Here is a 20,443-nt window from a genome sequence, read left to right on the forward strand (position 1 = left end):
GGATGTATTCTTCAACTTGGCTCACTTGAGTCGACTCGTGAATTCTGGGAGTCGACTCGGTGCTCAGAGCCCGAACCCCCGATCTTCTGTCTTTTGGCTCGTCCAGTCTTGGAGTCGACTCGAACTGTTCCGGAGTCGACTCGGCTCTCAGTATCCGGAAAACAGTTCTCTGTCTTTTTGGAGTAGCGCTGCCTTGGAGTCGACTCGAACTTTCTTGGAATCGACTCGCGTCTCAGAGACAAAAACACTGTCTTCTGTCTTTTGGTGTAGCGCTGTCTCGGAGTCGACTCGGGCTTTGCGGGAGTCGACTCGGCTCTTAGTGTCCGAAAATTACTCTCTGACTTTTGCCTTGTATTACACTGAGAGTCGACTCTCGCTTTCTTTGGAGTCGACCTGCCAACCATCGGAGTCGACTCGCGTTCCTCAGGAGTCGACTCGGCTCTCAGGGTCCGAAAACTCCTCTCTGACTTTTTGTCTGTAACTCCCTGGAGTCGACTCATACTACCCTGGAGTCGACTCGGCTAGCATCGGAGTCGACTCGCGCACTTCAGGAGTCGACTCGCTGACAGGTTCTGAGTTGGGTCTTTCTGTTTGTCTGTCTGTTCTTAGTCGGAGTCGACTCGTAATATTCCGGAGTCGACTCGAGCCTGTGCCAATGCTTCTGATACGCTTGGAGTCGACTCGTACTATCCCGGAGTCGACTCGAGTCTCAGACCATGGTTCATATAGACTTCTTAACTTATCCAAATTGTCTTGAACCAAATCTAGAGACTCTTAACCATAAATTTACAGGGATATCACTGAAACACTAGATTGAATTCATTAGTAAACATAAGATATACTCAAATGCTTTGAGCTCATCAAAATCAAATAGGGTTACAATCAATCACTCCACAGTTTGTTCGGTAATTATCAACAATTTTTAATAGGTTACAGGTGATTGGCCTCAGACCTAGCATGTGTTGTGTTTCTTTTATGTTTTGATATTCTCCTTTGGCTCTGCCTAATAGCCATCTAGTATTTACAGAAATTAAGGCCCGGTATCAGAATTAAACTTACTCATACAGCTTCTCACTTCTAGAAAGGAATTCTTAGGTTTCTAATATAGTTTTTTTCTGCAGTATTTTTACATGTTGGGGATTAGAATTGTGTACTGGATAGTTTTTTGCTGCTTTGGATTTTCTTTAGATCATTCCTCATAGTGAGGCAGACCTGATAGGTTAAAAGGCTTGTGGTGGGAAAAAAACCTTAAAAAAATCCTGCAAATATGTGGCAAATTCGGAACATGATCTGTAACGTCTGATGCTGTCTGAAAAAAAAAAAATCCTGACAGTATGTGCTGTATCATTACCATTGTTGTGGTTAGCTTCTAATGACACACAAGTTGTGCAGCTAGGAAGAGAAGAACGTTAGATATATGATGGTAGTTTTCTTCTTATTGTTTGAGATACAGAAAACAGGCAGACATTTGCCTTCGCTTGTTTGGCAGTACAATATGAATTCAGTAATCCCATATCCGGATATGAAGTCCATTGGGGGCTTCAACTCTTGGAAATTTCAGTAATTTAGTGCTTCCAACTTCTTCCCATCTGCAACAATAACATCCATAGAATGATGTGATCAATGAACACTATCTCATAAAAAAGAAGAAAAAAGTAAAGGTAAATATGTATAAATGACCAGAATTTGTTCTCAAAAATGGATATAAGACCAGAATTTGATTGAAGCAGCATTGGAAAATGAGGGCTAGTGCTGTCTTCATTATTAAGATGTAATATAATTAAGGTGAGGAATGTACTGCAAGCACTTTCTTTTATGGCTTAACCTGCTATTGAATTTGGGAGCTAAACTAAAAGATCAACATTTAGCCATGCATGGTTTTTAGATAGTCCGCTTCATCATCAACAATATCCAGTTTTGAGGAAGTTAAAAATCAAAATAATGGGGCCACACCTGTATTTAGTCACAAAATGATGAAGAAACGTTGAAACTTCCACTATCCCCAGTTCTTTCCCCGGGCATAGCCTACCACCTCCCCCAAATACCAGGAAGTGTTGGTGAGACTCCATGCTATTATGCTATCCATGGCAACGGGGTTAAACCAGTGAGTGAAGCTTCAGTAGTAATTTCAAAAGAGAGTTCAATGCAGTGATTGTAAGAGAAAAGTGGATCGTTGAAAAAAAGACGAGAATTGCAAAATATCAGTAGCATGTCTCATGCTCGCTCACCAGCCATCTCCAAGGATTGAAGTCCAGAGGTTGGGGATACATAGAGGGGTCATAGTTGATCTCCCTCGTGTAAACATATATTCTCCACCCTTTCGGAATAACGTATCCTGATACAAGTATATGGCATTGAGGATCAGCAATCTGCTTTTTTTTGTTATAAAAGAAAGCAAAATCTAAAATACTGTAAAGATTATAAATTGCCTCAGATGCAGTTTCTGAGACCAGAAAACCAGAGAGTGCATCAAAGCTAAGATGGCTTGCTCATCTCATTTTACTCGACTCAGTTGCTTGACCAACCTTTCAGTTCTACATCTTTAGTTGTTTGCCTCAGCACCCCGTTAACGACTGTGGCTAATCTGAGAGTTTCAAAGATTACCTGCAAGAAGTATAATAAAAAGATTGATCTATAATGCCCATGCACTGCCTACGTTGCAGACTAAAGAAACTCCCATGTTGAACTCATCAACTAACCGCACGAGTAAAATTCATAGATTTGTAATCGTTCCAGTCTAACTTCTCCTCAGGCGACTTCCTATTTCTGATGGCAAATTGCTCATTCTAGAAGTGGAGGCAATCAAGTTATCAGAAACAAGAATGTGAAGGCAGTGAAAAGGCTAAAAAGATAAGTAAAACCACATCATTAACATTTTTCTTACTCTTATTTCTTCAAGAGCTCTTGGGTGATCATACAGGTACTTGATAGTCATCATTGTAGTAGTAGAAACAGTTTCGAACCCCGAATAGACCATGGTAATGACCAGATCGATAATCTGCTCATCACTGAATTTTGTTTCCGTGGCATCGTCACCTCTCAGGAGGGAGTTGAGCATGTCATCCTGGGAGCTTGGTGAGGCTTTTCTCTCCTTGATTATTTTTTCGAGTATGCTCACGATCTTCCTTCTTGCCTGCAGAAATGGTTGTTGGTATGGAAATACAAGCAGCCAGGTAATAAGATTAGAAGAGGTGGCAGAAAACCATGTTACCTGGAACCCGCGATGATAATTTGTACCCGGGAAATTTATAGGCAAGGACAGAGTTCCTATAACAAGGTTCATGAGCTCTGATTTGAGTTCCTTGGTAGTCACATCATCTCGAATGCCAACAATCTGCTTCAAGGTTGAGAGCAACCACAACTGCAAAGGAAGAGCAAAAAAAATGCCATCTTTCAAATTTTCATAGAATTTGATTACGTAAGACTGCTGCTAAAGCATAGTAAGTTTTTTTCTTCTTTTTTTTTGGGTCAGGTTTCAGTTCTAATTGCTAGCTGGAGCAGGGTCCTAGACTGAGGCTTCCACTAGTCAAAGAAGTTGCAAAGCATAACAAGAACAGAGCTAGCTAGGAGTCCTTTTCTGGAGTTGTAGCTTCCCAAATCTCCATGTCCTCTCAGTCTCTGAAAGTGGTGTCTGTGATTCAGTGCCATGGGGTCCTTTGTTTCTTAGGTATTGAAGTTAAAACCAGATACAGAGCTAAACTGATTAGTAAAGCCATCTTTAGAGCTAAAAGAGTTTCTGTGGTTCAATTAGGTGGTGTAGTCCTACCAACCTCCTCGGTCTTCGCCTGGATATCAATGACTTTGCCACTCCAGCTGCTGAGATGGGTTCTCATGAATTCATCAAACTCCGACATTAGTCTCTCTTTGACCATATTGGGACCAATGCGGCTGAGCATGGCACTCCTTTCAGACTTGTGGAGAGCACCATGAACACAGGAAATGTTCCATTTACCCATCAAATCCTGCATGGATTTCGGATAGCCGGGGACAAGGCCCTTCCCTTCATTCATAAGAATGTATCTGTTGAGCTCTGGATCCAGGCAAATTACCGTAGGACTTCCCAACATGTGTGTTTTGAACAAATCCCCATACCTGTGAAGGACAACAGTAAGTTTGAACTGAAGTATAAGAAACCTGCCCTCCCAATAAGATTGTGAGAGCTGCAAATTAAGTACAGAAGTCAACCGTATGGTGGTATTTGGTGACCCAAATAGGATCGCTAGGGTAACCCGATGCTCGATGATCTATAATCACTGCATTTGATATACCATATTGCAATGATTAAAGGTCCTTAGTTATCTACGAATAACTTGTTTAGTATACTATGTGAATCTAAAATCACTAAAACTACCCTCGATATATTCTATATCTTTGCAACCACTAAATAAAATTCTCAAATAAATCACAGGAAAACATGCAAGAATGGCTAGCAACAGATCCATGCGGTTTATGTGTAGAATTGTTTGGACGAGCTAGTTATAATTTGATGGCAAAATTATTAATCCTATAAAAATATGTTACCTGTTGTTATAGAATTAATATTTACTTTGATTAGAAAAATAAGGTAAATAGAGTAATACATTAAATAATTTCCTAATACAAATATAAGGTACAATAATATATTTTTACTATAATTATAAAAATATAATTGAATAATAATACAATAATAATATGATTAATAATATATTTAATATAATATATATTATGAATACTATTTATGTAATACCAACATAATATAATATATATAATATTGATATACCAATTTTTCTTGCTAGACTAGAGAGCATTTTTGCTGTCTAATTTTTTCTCAAGATTGCTGATCGGAGGTGTTCTTGGAAACCCAACTTTAAGGATGGATTTAAGATCATTGATTTGGACGGTGATTACAAGACTTGGAGGTGATGTGGGATCACTTTCACATAGGACCACCGAGATGCAACTAAATACAGTGATCTCAAATAAAATTCTCAAATAAATCATAGGAAAACATGCAAGAATGGCTAGCAACAGATCCATGCGGTTTATGTGTAGAATTGTTTGGACGAGCTAGTTATAATTTGATGGCAAAATTATTAATCTTATAAAAATATGTTACCTGTTGTTATAGAATTAATATTTACTTTGATTAGAAAAATAAGGTAAATAGAGTAATACATTAAATAATTTCCTAATACAAATATAAGGTACAATAATATATTTTTACTATAATTATAAAAATATAATTGAATAATAATACAATAATAATATGATTAATGATATATTTAATATAATATATATTATGAATACTATTTATGTAATACCAACATAATATAATATATATAATATTGATATACCAATTTTTCTTGCTAGACTAGAGAGCATTTTTGCTGTCTAATTTTTTCTCAAGATTGCTGATCGGAGGTGTTCTTGGAAACCCAACTTTAAGGATGGATTTAAGATCATTGATTTGGACGGTGATTACAAGACTTGGAGGTGATGTGGGATCACTTTCACATAGGACCACCGAGATGCAACTAAATACAGCGATCTCAAATAAAATTCTCAAATAAATCATAGGAAAACATGCAAGAATGGCTAGCAACAGATCCATGCGGTTTATGTGTAGAATTGTTTGGACGAGCTAGTTATAATTTGATGGCAAAATTATTAATCTTATAAAAATATGTTACCTGTTGTTATAGAATTAATATTTACTTTGATTAGAAAAATAAGGTAAATAGAGTAATACATTAAATAATTTCCTAATACAAATATAAGGTACAATAATATATTTTTACTATAATTATAAAAATATAATTGAATAATAATACAATAATAATATGATTAATAATATATTTAATATAATATATATTATGAATACTATTTATGTAATACCAACATAATATAATATATATAATATTGATATACCAATTTTTCTTGCTAGACTAGAGAGCATTTTTGCTGTCTAATTTTTTCTCAAAATTGCTGATCGAAGGTGTTCTTGGAAACCCAACTTTAAGGATGGATTTAAGATCATTGATTTGGATGGTGATTACAAGACTTGGGGGTGATGTGGGATCACTTTCACATAGGACCACCGAGATGCAACTAAATACAACGATCTCATCACCTGCACATATATCATCCTTGATCTTGGAGTCATCAGTCCATACCAAAAGCCCTCAAAATCTTGTGGAAAGATATGATTAGTATGCTTAAATTTCATTTGCAGAAAAAAAGGGGTATTTAGATGTCTAAAATAGAGTCTCAAAGCTATAGATATAGCTGATAAGGCCCAGAGTAGCTTTAGAAAAAGAGAAGCCAAGAAGAACGGGAACAGAACTTGTAAGTACCTGCAGCATCAGTAGTAACAGTAATGAAAAATTTCATTTAGCAGATGCTTATATAGGAAATGGAGCACAGAACAGCTTCAACAAGACAAACTAGCTTCTACTATGAACCATTTGTTTGGAAGTCGACATCTAAACTCTACTTAGGAAGAAATGACTGCAAGAAAACCATCAATCCACACCCCCTCCCCCTCCACACACACACACACACACACACACACACACACACACACACAGAGAGAGAGAGAGAGAGAGAGAGAGAGAGAGAGAGAGATTATAAAATGTTTCTCATAGAATGCCATGGATGAAAGGACACACCGTAATTCATATTTCTATTAATGAAAGAGATTTCTTCTTTAGTCTCACAAAATTTGCAATTACCAACTACAATATTACCTAGCTCTCTGCTTCTTCATGAAGTCGGGGCCTTGCTTCAGAAACTGTGTGGTCTCCCCAAACACTGGCCACCCCATGGTACCTGGCGGCAGCCCCTTCTTCTTGTACCTCACCTCATTCCATTTCAACAAGCCACAGCAAATAATCAGTAGCCCAAGAGCCAGACCAAGAACCAACTCCAAGACCACCATCTTTCCACCCTAAGAGCTCTCAAAGCAAATCAAAAGGTCCAGAAATTGGATGGGTTGTTTGTGCACTCCTCTACCTTGAGTTGCATGGAAATATATAGGCCTCTATGCATACAGCAGTTGCATGGAATCCGATCCTTGCCTAATAAAAGCGTATCAAAAAATGTGTAATGGCATATCTCCGACGATATAGTTGTAAAGTTGTGAATAGAAATAAAGATTGTGGCATTTAATTCTCATGCATAACTCTATATGTATTTGGACAATCTCACACATGATTCTAGGGCAGGTCATAAATAACAAATGAAGATTTTGGTACATAATTCTTGTGCATATATTGTGGCTTTTAATTCTTGCTATGCGAGGACCCGTGCGGATGTGTGTTTAGTCTCACATCGGTTATTTGCTAGGTAAATCTTGAATACTTATACAGGTTCAAGGAACCTAAATAATACTTTCTAGCTAGCCATTTTGGATGAGGTCCTAAGTTGTTACAAATGGTATCAGAGCGGACCCGGCCCATAACCTATGTGAACTAGGGGACACTGCAGTACAAATCCCTTGGAGCTGACCGCGAACCGATCATGGTATTTGATTTGAACCTTTAGCCTGATGAGAATGTCAGGGCTTGAACGGGAGGAGTATGTGAGGACTCGTACGGGCGTGTGTTTAGTCCCACATCGGTTATTTGCTAGATAGATCTTGGGTACTTATACAAGATCGAAGAAACCAAATAATATCTTCCGGCTAGCCATTTTGGGTGAGGTCTTGGGTTGTTACAAATGGTATCAGAGTGGACTGACCCATAACCTATGTGGACTAGAGGACACTGTAACACGAATCCATTGTGGCTGACCACGAGCCGATCATGGTGTTTGTGATTATATTTGAATGGATTTGGACCCTTAACTAACGAGGATGTCAAGACTTAAACGAGGGGAGTATGTGAGGACCCGTACGGGTGTGTGTTTAGTCTCACAATGGTTATTTGCTGGATAAATCTTAAGTACTTATACAGGATCAATGAATCCAAATAAAACCTTCCGGCTAGCCAATTTGGGTGAGGTCCTAAGTTGTTACATATATCATTATATCTCTTCAAAGAATCCCACGCATGATTCTTGGATACGTCGTACATAGCTGTGATTCCTGGGCCCCTGGCTCTATACGACAGTTACTATAACTTTGTATTTGATGAGATTAGCTTTGTAACCTTATAATTCATGACTATAAAATCTGAGCAGTGACCCAGTTTGGGTACAAAGCTACATTACACTCAAAACTCTAGTGTTCTAGTTTCTTTAGCATATAGTTCCAGTAGGCAAAAAATAGTGGTCACCCATAGTTAGGGGTGCAAATGGGTCGGATCCGGTCGGATCATGAGTGGATTGGGTCGGGTTATGAGTGACCCCAACATAACCCGATTTCTTGTTCGGATTCTAATTTTGGACTTAGGCCCAACTTAATAGAAAATTAGGTAGGGTCGGATCCACCTTTATAATTTTTGACCTAACGAATCATTCGGGTTGGGTCTATGTATAACCCGACCTAACTCAAAAAATTTAGACCTGGTTCGGGTCCAGGTTGGATCCGGTTCGGGTTAACCCATCCATGGCTTCAGAACTTGTTTGCACCTTGCGGGCAGCAACCCACATGTCTAAATAATTTTACAGATTCGGATCGGGTCGAATCGGGGCGGGTCGTAGGATTAAAAATCCAAAATTACCCAAGTTTCAAATGGGTGGGTCGGGTTGGGTCTAAATTTAGCAAACCTAGACCCGAGCCTTTCAGACCCAATCTGAAAAACAGAACGGATTTAATTTTAGGACCCGACTCGACCTTATGGGTCCTCCAAAATGGGTCGGGTCGGGTCTAAGAGGATCGGATCGGGTCAAGTCGGGTCACGGGTGAACCCGATCCATTTGCAGCCTTACCTATAGTGAATCCCAACCAAATCTTTTTAGATGCATGGACCACAAAACAAAGGAATGTCCATATATATGTTAATAATGTTATTATCAGATTGGTGTCTGTTATAGCACACGACAACTTGCAACATAAAAACTTTCAAAGTAGACATTGATATGTGGAGAGGAAAATAAATTTGGACCAGAACAAAAGATAGGTAATTGCACTCAGTAATTCCATGATTTTGGAAACAAATGAATGGGGGGAGAGAAATAGAACAGAGAATCCTTTCTTTTTCTTTTTCTTTTCTTTTTTTGAAATTGGCTTCATTACATAGCCTTAGAATAGATACAACCATAAGCATCCGTCACAATTGAAGTCATTGGGGGAGTTTTGATGAGGACTCAGTATACCGCATTGCTATTATGCTCTTCTACATAGGATGCCATCCAATCAGCCGCACTATTACCCTCCCTATAAATATGTTTGACCAAACAACAGGTGAAGCTAGCAATGGGTCTCCAAATGCCAATCAATAAGGGAAGGTGGACATTACATGAGTCTCCTTTCAAGATTAGGTTATCAACCTACAAAAAAGAAGTGGTATATACCAAACCTTCCCATGCACACATTTTTTAGCTCGGCCTAAGACACAACCATGTCAAAGAGTGAAACTCCACACCACCACTAGGGACAATCTAGAATCATGAATGATGAAACTAGCTCAATCACACTGACTTTTGCTCTTCATACTACCATCAAATTTGATCTTGAGGAAGTGGAGAGAAGTGAACCACACAAATCATAGAACCTGCAGGTGTCAGAACCCAAACTTCCCCAGCTATCAAAGACCCCTCCAAATTCTTGGCCCTCATGAAGTCCGAGGCATCAGTCATAGATCTTATTGCTGTCACTACGAGGCTCTCATTAGCATTTTCAAAGAGTCTAACTGTTTCTTGCCATCTAGATGTAATAAATAACATAGTATAGATCAACAAGCAAACCCTATTGCCCTCCCCTCTTTATTCTCCCATTTAATGTGCTAAAGGAAAGTATCAAGGCTCCATGGATGGATACTGATAGACAGCCAGTTGCATGCATGCCTCCAAGTTAATGATACTCTCGGGTACTCAAATAGCACATGGCCAATCATCTCTTTAGTGTCCCTGCACTAATCACAAAAGGGAGAAATGACAACACCCCAATGGTGCAAAACACTCCTGCATGGTAGACGATTCTATGTCACCCTCCAAATAAATAATGACACTCTAGGATGGGTTGCAATCCTCCACACCCAACCTAAGTCCCTCAGTCATGTTGGAGAGCCTCTGAGTAGAGTGTAGAGCTCACTGTCGACCTTCACTTTCTATGTACTAGCCCTATCGCATCCTAACCTATCTAGAAAATCTCCTAGGGGGACTGTCAAGGAGAGTACTTGCGAGCTCAACTCGCCATCAAATGATTGCTCAATGAGTCTCGTATCTCATGTCCTCGCTCCAGTAGACATCAAGTATCAGACCACCTTATTCTCCATGGCATCATAATCAATAGTATATGGACAGTAAGCCAGAGAATCATAGAGCTCCAAGGGCATTCACCACATTCACCCAAAAAGTTTGAGGCTTTGTTATAAATTTGATTGCCTTTCTCATGATAAAAACATCCTGCCTCAATGATAGTGACTGAATATGAAGGTTTGCATCCCATATGGACTAACACACTATGTCCCAAGCAAGCAGATGAATCTGAGTTAGAAGAACCCAGAAGAAGTTTCTAATCAGCTGCTCCACTCTACTAATAACTCTCCTAGGAAGCATGATATTCGCCATAACAAAAGGGTGGTATAGAGCATAGAACCGACTTTATCAACACAATCCTCTCCATCATCAGCAAATTTCTCCATTTCCACCCCCTTAATTTGTCTTGTGCCCTCTGAATCAGTGGACTTCAGTTAGAGCTCCTAGGTCGTCTCCCTATAATAGGCACTCCCAAATATTACCAGGCACTATCACACTCAACTCCAAAATGCAATTCTATTTGTTACAGATGATAGGCACTATCCATTCTTAGGTTGAATTTGATGGTGGATTTGTGCACTTTAACTCTCTATCATAACATGAAGCAGTAGTCCACCACCACTCTTCGAAGCTCGATGATATTAATCAAGGTGGCTTTGCCACCAACAAGCAATCATATGTAAAAAGCAAGTAGGAATATCGAGCCAGTTGATCGCATTGGCTGATACACACTCAATGCCTAATGGCTCAGCTTAGACTTCAACATTATAGACATCACATCAGCATAGAGGATACAAAGATATAGGGTTAGTGGGCAACATGAGAGAATCCTTGAAAATCTTGAATATCTCAGCAAGTCTAGTGTAAAAAAAATTATGAAATAGCCTACCATTTCAAACCTAGCTTTAGAACAGCCTTTGTTTCTTTTAGTCCCTATGATCAAGTGACTTGAGATCCGCCTTTATCAAAGTCTGGATGGTGGGATATTTCGGGGAGGGCAACTAATAAAAAAATTGAAACATACTCTAATATTAAAAATATAAACTTTAAAATCTTGGAATATTCAAGAAGTTTTGACATAGCCTCTCTTTTCGAGCCAAGCTTTGGAGCAACCCTTTTTTCTTCTACTCCCACAATCAAGTGACCTGATCTTGCCTTCACCAATCTCCAAGGTTTGGATAATTAAGGATATTTCGGTGAGGGCAAACTCTATTATATAACTTGAAAAAATTAAAACATACACTACTAAATTAAAAATACAAGATTTGAACCTAGGAATATCCTATCCAAATTTTCTATCATGTTTTTATTCTGAAAATACCCTCTCACTATTATGAAATGCCTACGGAACTTTTCCACCTAAAGACAATCATATAGAAATATTAGAAAAGATCTCAGACAGCAAGGAATATTTGAAGATTCTTCCAAATCAATATTTAATTAGTGGAGTTCTATAAACTCCAAAAAATCATTGATTTTTGGAAGGACTTCAAATTAAGCATTGACTTCAAGAATTAAATTTAAAAAATCACTAATCTATTTAGAAAAAAATTTTAAAAAGGATTTTCAAATTTCAGAACATAGTTTTTTTTAAAAAAAAAATTTAGAACCTTAAGCTAAATCAATGTTTATTTGTGAATTAAAATAGATATTAATTTTATACAACAGGTGGGTATCTTATATGATTACATGTGTCACAAGTCAGAGCAACTGGACAGATTTTTTTGGATTTTTGGATTTGGGATTTGATTGTCTTGTACCCACTACCCAAATACAAGGAACTCGAATCTAATTTTTAAGGACATCTAACCTCTATATTTACCACTGAAGTACAAAACTCATTTATATTTAAATTACTTGCCAAATTATTTATACCTTACTTTACTTGATATTATTCCCTCTTTTTTTAATTCCTTTGTAATTCTGGTCGAGTACCCGAATTGACTGGAATAACCCGATTTGAATAAAAACTTATGGAGCAGGTTCAGATACTCGACATATTTACTATTTTTTGATGAAATAGGCTTAAAATTTTTTAGCAAATTTTCAATCAAATTTGGGAAGGTTCATGTAGCAGAATTTTAAACAAATTCGAATGCGGATAAGGCAAATTTTGTGGGTACCCTATCCATTGCCATTCTTAGAAGGCATGGCCCCGGGTTTTTGTCTGGTCTCCGACTATATAATCTCTGTCACTGGCTCCTGGCTCGCAAGTTTGATAAGTGTCTACTAATCAGACACAAAAGAAATTTGAAATAAGTGCATGTTAACTCTAGACAGTCTTGGATGCAGTCAATGTTCATTCATGGAAAGTTATGAGCCATGGTTCTCCAAAGGTTATAGGCCATTCCTTTAGCCTCATTGTTTAGTGATACTGCCTCCGGCATCCATCCTGTCTACTCATGTCAAGCAAGAAATAAGCACAGCTCCAAGCTCAACAAGAGATGGAAGACCAGTTTTTAACTGTAGCCAGAGCACAACTAGCGTAAATGTGTAGTTTCGATTGGCCAATGTATATCTTCTTGTCCCTATTTTCATGCAGAATAACGGGATGTGTGTATTAAGTACCACATATGATCATCCACATCCAGAAGAAGATGATGATACATTGTCACAGCATTAAAAGTTGCTTCGGTGAGTGAAAGAGTAGAGTGATTTCAAATGCATGGATGGTTCTTACCTTAAAAACCTTGCATATTCTTGCAAGTGAATCTGTCATCCTTCCAACTGAGATATCAGCATAGACCCAACTCTCAGAAATTGAGACTAGCTAGAGCTCTACACTTTTTGTATAGAGACATATTGTGCATCATATACACTTCATCATTGATAAATGACACTCACAACCCCAATTGGTCATCTTTGTGAAATAATGAGAAGAGTGATGAAAGACAAGGAAAACAGAAATGTTTCACATGAGCATCATTATATGCTACAACAATTCGGTATGAAGGGGTTGCTTTTGCAAGCCATGCTCCCTCCTTTCATGTAAAGGAGTAGTTGCCACCATTACCATCATGGAGGAGTGCATGCTCTGGAGGTGGATCCAGGCTGCTAAAGCAAGAGGAGGAAAGAGATTTGTTAAAAATAGAACAGTCTCTATTGCTTGAAGTAAAATATGAAAATGATTCTTCAGTTCTACCCACATTATCCAAATTGCATTAGCTCCTGTTAGATTATTTGAAGTAACAGATATGTGACATTTTAGACATGGCCAAGAGAAATCTGCATTTCCTTTTTTTTTTTTTTTTTTAACTTTGAAACGGAGAGAATTTTGCATTTCTTCACTGCTTCATGGATCCCCTTTCAGTTTGAAAATTCTTAAGGACCAAAGTTGGGAAACAGAATTATTTTACAAAACATCATGAATGAAGTGAACTATGAGACAACCTTTAATAAAAAAATTCCAGGTACTTGGTTCACCAGTAAACTTTTGTTATGCAGCATGAGTTGGCCATGTAAGGTCAAGAATATGTGAAGACCTAAAATAAAATAGTAAAGGTGGAAGTTGTGAAGAAGGATGTGAACTATAGCGATAGAATTCAGCCTTTCCTCAAAAGTTTATTGCTAAAACATGGAGACAGGGTTGTTGGTCATGGCTGACATATAGGTTAGTTGTAACTCAACACAATTTCATTTCCTTATATATTAAACACACTTGAGTTATGATCTAATTGTTAACTAACCACTTGATCTCAAAAGCTTAAGCTATTAGGGAAGGGATCAGCAATGTATATGAAACCTTAATATCCCTCTCATGTGCGGCCTGACCACATACGTAAAAGGATGAACGAGTCAAGAATAACTCAATATAAGAACAAGTCAAGGAAGACTCAACTAGGAACAAGTCGAGAGAATGAAAGGCTCAAAAAAATAAATGGGCAAAATAAGCTTGAATAGGGATTTGAACCCATGACCTTTGGCTCTGATACCATGTTAATTAACCACTAGAACCCAATAGAAGTTTTGCTTTTGGCTTGAATTGTTAATGTGGTACGAGAGCTTAAGTTCCAATACCATGAACCATTTTGCTCATGCTTCCTCTTGTTTTCCTGTCACCCTTTTTCAGATTTCATCTTGCAGCTTCTCTACAGCGGGGAATGTTGAAGAGTGGGATAGTCACGCATTGGATAGGAAAGAGAGTTCTGGTGGCCTTAAAATACTCATGGACCCATCCTCCTATCAGCTTAAGCTTTTGGGTGGATTGCTAACACCGACAACCACACTGTTGTAGAAAAATTACGTTCAATATCTATTCTTGAATCTTGAATATAAAAGCTACTAAATATGTGCGAGCACTTTGCAAGTATAAATGACACAAGAAGAGACAATGATCTGATTACCAAGGACTATCAAAAGACATGACCAAAAGGTTTTACAATATCCAGCTCTTTCCATTGCCTGGGCTTGTTCATTTTATTGGAGCATTTCCGTATGTAGCCTCAATAGAACCGGCAACAAATGACACAAAAGAACTATTTGCAGGGTGGAAAGATGTTGAAAGGGAAGCAATTGATAACTATATGAAAGTCTCTCTCTCTCTCCCTCTATCTCTCTCTCAAGAGATGATGATATCAAAGTCAGGGCCTTTTTTCCGTATTTTGCCATCATGATGTAACACATTGGGAAAACAATGATGACCACGTGCCCGCAAGGAAGGAGAGTAGGGAGAGAGAAAGAGTGATCTAAATGAATAAAGGAATGCAAATATGTTTATATGAAGCTTGTGGTGAAGAGATACAGAAGCTATTGTTGTTCCTTCATCAATCTTGCTTAACAAAGATGAAATCCATTTTTCCAGTCATAGCATCTACTAGATTACTAGCAAGACAAACCTGAGCAGTAACTTAACCAGTAGCAGTAAATAGGACAAATAATATTAATACTTCATTCTGTTAGACTTTATTATCGAAGCTCTTATCTTCCTTTCAATCTAGGTATCAAGGTTAGGAGTTCGGGACACGAATGGAAACAGGTGATCTTACCACACAAGTATGGACATCGTCACATCCACACAGCAACCTCCCATTAAGCATGTCTGTTGCTTGAAATGCTCCTCCTCCTTCGCTTCTCTGAAATCAATGCAATTTGAATCCTCAGAATTCTTTGTAATCTCCTTTGAATATAATAAAATTCCAAGGACATTACTAGAAGTACTCAATACAAATAAGACAGTGAAGTAAAAGGAATCAAAACTAAAGCTTAAGACAATTTTCTGATATAAATTTCTTAATAAAACCATCAAAATCATGTTCCTTTATGATTGATAAAGAGCACATTAAATGCTATTTTCCACCCAATTACTGAAACAAAGGATAAAACTTGGATGGCTGTATTTATACAAATCTTGCCATTTTTGTGTGAATAATATTGCAAACACTGCAGCAACCCACACATTTAACTTGCGAGCATGCCTTTACTGAAACTTGATTTGCAGGGTCATGGCTCCATGAACTCTCAGTACTACTACAATTAAACAGTAGCATGAACACATTCATGCATGTACCTTGTAGTAATCAACAGCCACAAAGTTGGCCCATCTGTTGGCAGCTGCATGATAGCATGTATTGAGCATGCCTATGAGGTCTGCTGAATTCTGTACACATGCTGTTAACTTCACCGGTATTGATCGAAAATAGTTAACCAGAACGAGTGACTTGCTTGTCTCATTAAGTGGAGAAGATTCTGCACGATTAAAGCAGCTCCCAGCTTTCATTCCATCATCACCATCTAAATAATCATCATATAGAATTTAGTTGAGGTACCTCCAAATGAGTGTTGTAAAACACTATCAATGTTATAATTCAAAATAATTAGGAGAATTAGCATTAGCAACATTGCATTTAAAAGTATCTGGAACTTCAGAAAACAATTTATGGGCTGCTGTTATCATCAAGGTTTTACTAATTTTAACATAATCTAAAAAGCAGACTTATTTGTCATAAAGGTTCAAAAGTAGTTACATGCAGGAATAAGAAAAGGTTTGGATGCATTTCCAGTGACAATATAAGACTTGGTTGGCAATTCTCTAACTTCAAAGAAATCCACCTTAATATATCCCTTACATTCTTCTCCTCCTTTACATTCATACATAAAGGTCATATTAACATTCCTAAAATTATTATGTATGTAGGCATCATAACATAGTATTGCAAGTTATTCTGCATTACTGATACCGCTACCATTCAAGCAATGCTTTTAATTTAAAAGAAGAGAAACTTGTATCTTACATTGGTTTTCAACCATGAAGTTCCATTGGTAGGCTATCCCTTCCAATTCTTGTTTGGATTTGACAGAAGTGAAGACAATGAGACGTTGGTTGCTAGCTACCATGTCACTAACCAGAGGCCAGTCCTGGCCATTCTGGGGCATTCTTGAAACTGGAAACCAATACTTCAACAAACCTGAATCATTGAAGACCTTTGTTAATCCATTTGGAGCTTTAACATAATCTTCTAAGATTACAGTGACAATCTCAGATGGATTTGCTGACAAAAAGGCTTCAATCTCCTTCATTGTATCTATTGCTGGTTCCTACAATTATAAATTTTTGGTCACATTATACACGTATAAAGATGATATAAACATACATCAATGTAATAAACTAATGAGCCATGCTACAAAACTAGAGAAGAAAGTGATGAATCAAAATTGAACAAGTGAAAACAATCCCAGTTCTCCCATCTCAAGAGGTTAATAGAAGACTCCATTATCCAGGAATACCATAACTAAAATCTCCTTATGATGCAAACTGAATATGATTTCCCTTCCAAAGATTTAGTATTAGTGAATTAAAAATCTATAAGCTTCCTGAAAGTTCATGAAAAGGACTGATGCACTAAGTATACTTACAAATGCAGTAAAGTCATGGCACTTTCCTCCATTTGAATGGCACAACCATACATCATCATCAAAGTCATATGTATCCAACATTAAGGCTCGAACACCATTCTGCAAATTAAAGAGATGAAGCTTTAGTAAGTTAAGAAAGCATATCTACTAATCAAAATAAAACTAAAAGATAAGCTTTTGGATACACTTTGAAGGGTGTGTTCTACATTTAATTGTTGAGTTACAGAATCCTCTTGGTTATTGAAGGTAACACGCGGAACTCCAGTGTGAGATGGTTCCCCTTCGATTGCATAAGAGTTGTGAGTAGTAAGATAAGCATACTTATTGAAAGGCAATGAATTGTTCTGCTTAAAAGAAAGAACCAAAAAATGAGATTTTGCATTGTTAGTATACAGAAGATTTCACAAAGTCATAGCAAATTTTGTAATAAGCAAGAAACAAAGATGACATATTTTGCATGATAGGCTGTAATGAAGGATCCCAAAAATTTGATGACAAAGATATGCAATATGATATTAATTTGTCAGGATGGAATCACACTGTAGTTAGCCCAAAGTATCACAAAACAGTAAACTGGATGCAAAGTTGCAATATAGTAATTTAAACAATATATTAAGTGCATGACAACTATATAATCTAAATCCACATTTTGATTGGTGTAAGCCAAATGGATATTTCACTGTTCTGATCAAAATGGTCAATGGATATTGCGAGATAGAAAAATGAAGCACTGCAAGTACACTGAGTCATTATTTAAAGACATTGGTGCATAAAATCATGAAGCAAATATTGCTGGCTGCAAAATAACAGATAGTTTTCTTAGAGTGAAACGAACCTAATAGTTCTTCGCCCTTACATTAATAAAAAATTCAAGACAAGAAGATTCCAGTGCTCTATGCAATAACCACCAGGCTTGACAAAACAGACGGTAGTGTCCTTCATTAGAGAAAAAATTTACATTAATTTAATCCACGATTTTGAAATGAGGTGTCATAGGTTGGCATGTGATGCTTAACTGTCTTGGGCATTTGTTGCTCAGAAAATAGAATATGCTGTGATGGTGGCTGCACAGCTGAGGTTGATTTTGTCATACGAAGGTTAAAGTAGTCAAGTTTTAGCAAGCTCAATCAATTAAAAATAACAAAAGAAATGTAGCTAATACAAAATTTTGGCATCAAATTAAAGACTCCAATAATAAGATGGATTTATTCCCTCTTCGCAAGTCCTTAGAATAAGCAAGGAAACGTAAATCATAAAAACTTGCAATTAAATCTATGGATGCACCTACAGAAGCAAAGTTAATAGGACACCTTTAACCCAAAATGGTTTAGTCTATCCAAATAGCAAAATGTAGGAGCTTCCTAGCAGACAGAATTTGAGACACCTGGAAGAAAGGCATTTTGATATTGCCAACTAAATGTTTGAACAGAGCTAATTTAATTGATGTATCATGAGAATTTTCTCAAAAAAGTTGATGTACAGTAAGAAAATTGTTGAATATCATGGCTAAGCATAACAAAATATATTTCACTTCTCACATCTTGCTAGCTAACCCAGATTCTTCTGCATAGAAAACGTGAAGGGGGTCAAATATGTATCAGCATCCACACCAATACTGATAACAAGCTCATATTAGGAAGGTCTTGGTCATTGAATGTTGCAAAATTCTAGCGAAAAATGTAGATGTATCTTAAATATTCTAGATTGATTTTAAGCCATGAGCAAGAAACACAGTAGCTACTAGGTCAAACTATGAAATCTTTCAGCTGCAAGCTACTGATAATGGGGGCTGCAACACCTCATAGGTCATAAAGTATGCACCTGAAAATTGAAACACATATAGTGTTGATTGTGTAATAGCAAATGAGTTGGATGGTTTTATGCATGAATGTCTGTGTCTGTGTCCGTGTGTTTTTTGGGGGGTGAGGATAAAGTAACGTACATATGTAAGAAGATGAAGATTTAGCTACTGAGCCTTGCTGAGCTGGTCAAGTCAAAAGTCTGACAAAATTCTACCCTTGCAAAATGAATATGAAGTTTGAACTAGTTCAGGGCTTCTTCTCTAAATTCATAAAGTGGAAAGGAAATCAATCTACTATAACTGTCAATATAAACTGATAAAGAAAAATTTTCATACTTAACCCTTTTTTTCCCCAAAATAAGAAGACTTTAGCTAATTCAAATCCCATTTATTATGCAAGAGCTAAATCTTATACGAGCAAAAAAGAGAAGAAAGAGCTAAACTCTGTTTAAGAAAGAGAATCAAGCTAGAAAGGAATAATGCAAATTAAGTCTGCATAAATTGAAGAAAATTACCACTAGCTTGAATTGGTTGGTGATCGTCGACCGAACACATCTCGAACCCAAGAATCCAAGTGGGCAGGAGAAGCAATACAGCCCAGATTCGCAATCGCCATCCGACGAGCACTCATCAAGAAGCTACAATATGACATTTCTTCAATATTACATAATGTGGGCATTAACTTCAGTTCTAATGACAAGGTACTAGAATTGAAGTAGATTAAAAGGGAGGAACAAGAAGTTACCCTGCAACTACCATTGGAACAAGCAGTTGAAACACTTAAAAAAGCCAAACAGATCACTAGAGGCAAAATTTTCAGAAGGCCCATTTGGCAAAAATGGGACTGTCTCATGGCTTTCAGAAGAAAGATGAAGGGAAGACAGAAAGAGAGGTGACTATTAAAGAGACCAAGTCATGGCAGAAAATGCAGGTAATGTGAAAAGAGGAAAAGACAGGATGGAGTCTTCTGCAACTCCGGCTGAGAAGCCAATGCACATCGTTTTCATGGATAATAACAAGGCAATTAAGGTGGCGTGCCTTTGCGTTACTGGTGATGACCGCGTCATGGCTTGAATACCAGGTCAACAGACTATTTTACGAGCTAGCAAGCCCCTCCAAACACTTGATGTTGCCATATGAAGTACCAAACGGGTGCCAAGACCATCATTGGTCCAGCAAAACAAATTCCCTTTCGTTCTCAGTTTTTCTTTTTTTTTTCTGAGAGAGAGAGAGAGAGAGAGAGAGAGAGAGAGAGAGAGAGAGAGAGAGAGAAATCATGGAAGGGGGTTAATGTGAAAAAAAAAAAAAGGAATCATATTTTAGAAATATTTTTGTAATTGCCAATCACACCTATGTTTATTTATGAAAATGCAGCCTCCAAGCACCACGTAGGCCTCATCATGCATGCATAGAGGAAGAGAGAAAAGTACAGGTTTCTTGCAAGAAAACCCG

The 20,443-nt window shown here is 37.5% G+C and overlaps 2 protein-coding genes across 4 annotated transcripts; both read right to left on the minus strand.

Annotated features, from left to right (window-relative positions):
- Positions 1–1,385: 1,385 nt before the first annotated feature.
- On the minus strand, positions 1,386–6,956 carry LOC103696100 (cytochrome P450 85A1-like). The gene is made up of 9 exons (XM_008777627.4): positions 6,726–6,956; positions 3,771–4,092; positions 3,212–3,361; positions 2,885–3,133; positions 2,700–2,786; positions 2,526–2,604; positions 2,229–2,335; positions 1,954–2,078; positions 1,386–1,589 (listed from the first exon to the last, which is right to left on the minus strand). Exons 1-9 carry the CDS (start codon positions 6,914–6,916, stop codon positions 1,502–1,504), a joined length of 1,398 nt encoding a protein of 465 aa, XP_008775849.4. The 5' UTR covers positions 6,917–6,956; the 3' UTR covers positions 1,386–1,501.
- A 6,063-nt stretch (positions 6,957–13,019) lies between these two features.
- LOC103696105 (PI-PLC X domain-containing protein At5g67130-like) lies at positions 13,020–20,263 on the minus strand. 3 transcript variants are annotated; one of them, XM_017840364.5, is made up of 8 exons: positions 19,737–20,259; positions 19,507–19,629; positions 17,397–17,534; positions 17,191–17,289; positions 16,569–16,872; positions 15,845–16,068; positions 15,324–15,410; positions 13,020–13,392 (listed from the first exon to the last, which is right to left on the minus strand). In XM_017840364.5, the coding sequence occupies exons 1-8, from the start codon at positions 19,842–19,844 to the stop codon at positions 13,354–13,356; spliced, it is 1,122 nt and encodes a 373-aa protein (XP_017695853.5). In that variant the 5' UTR covers positions 19,845–20,259; the 3' UTR covers positions 13,020–13,353. The 3 variants fall into 3 exon arrangements, with proteins under 3 accessions (XP_017695853.5, XP_008775858.5, XP_088557078.2); XM_008777636.6 differs by having other exon boundaries at positions 13,020–13,389; positions 19,737–20,256; XM_088700952.2 differs by lacking the exons at positions 13,020–13,392; positions 17,397–17,534 and having other exon boundaries at positions 13,401–15,410; positions 19,737–20,263.
- Positions 20,264–20,443: the final 180 nt, after the last annotated feature.

Source organism: Phoenix dactylifera, chromosome 7 (genome assembly GCF_051530095.1).
Source record: "Phoenix dactylifera cultivar Ajwa chromosome 7, Ajwa_hap1_PhDact_Kaust_v1.1, whole genome shotgun sequence".
In the NCBI taxonomy this organism is placed as follows: Eukaryota; Viridiplantae; Streptophyta; class Magnoliopsida; order Arecales; family Arecaceae; genus Phoenix; species Phoenix dactylifera.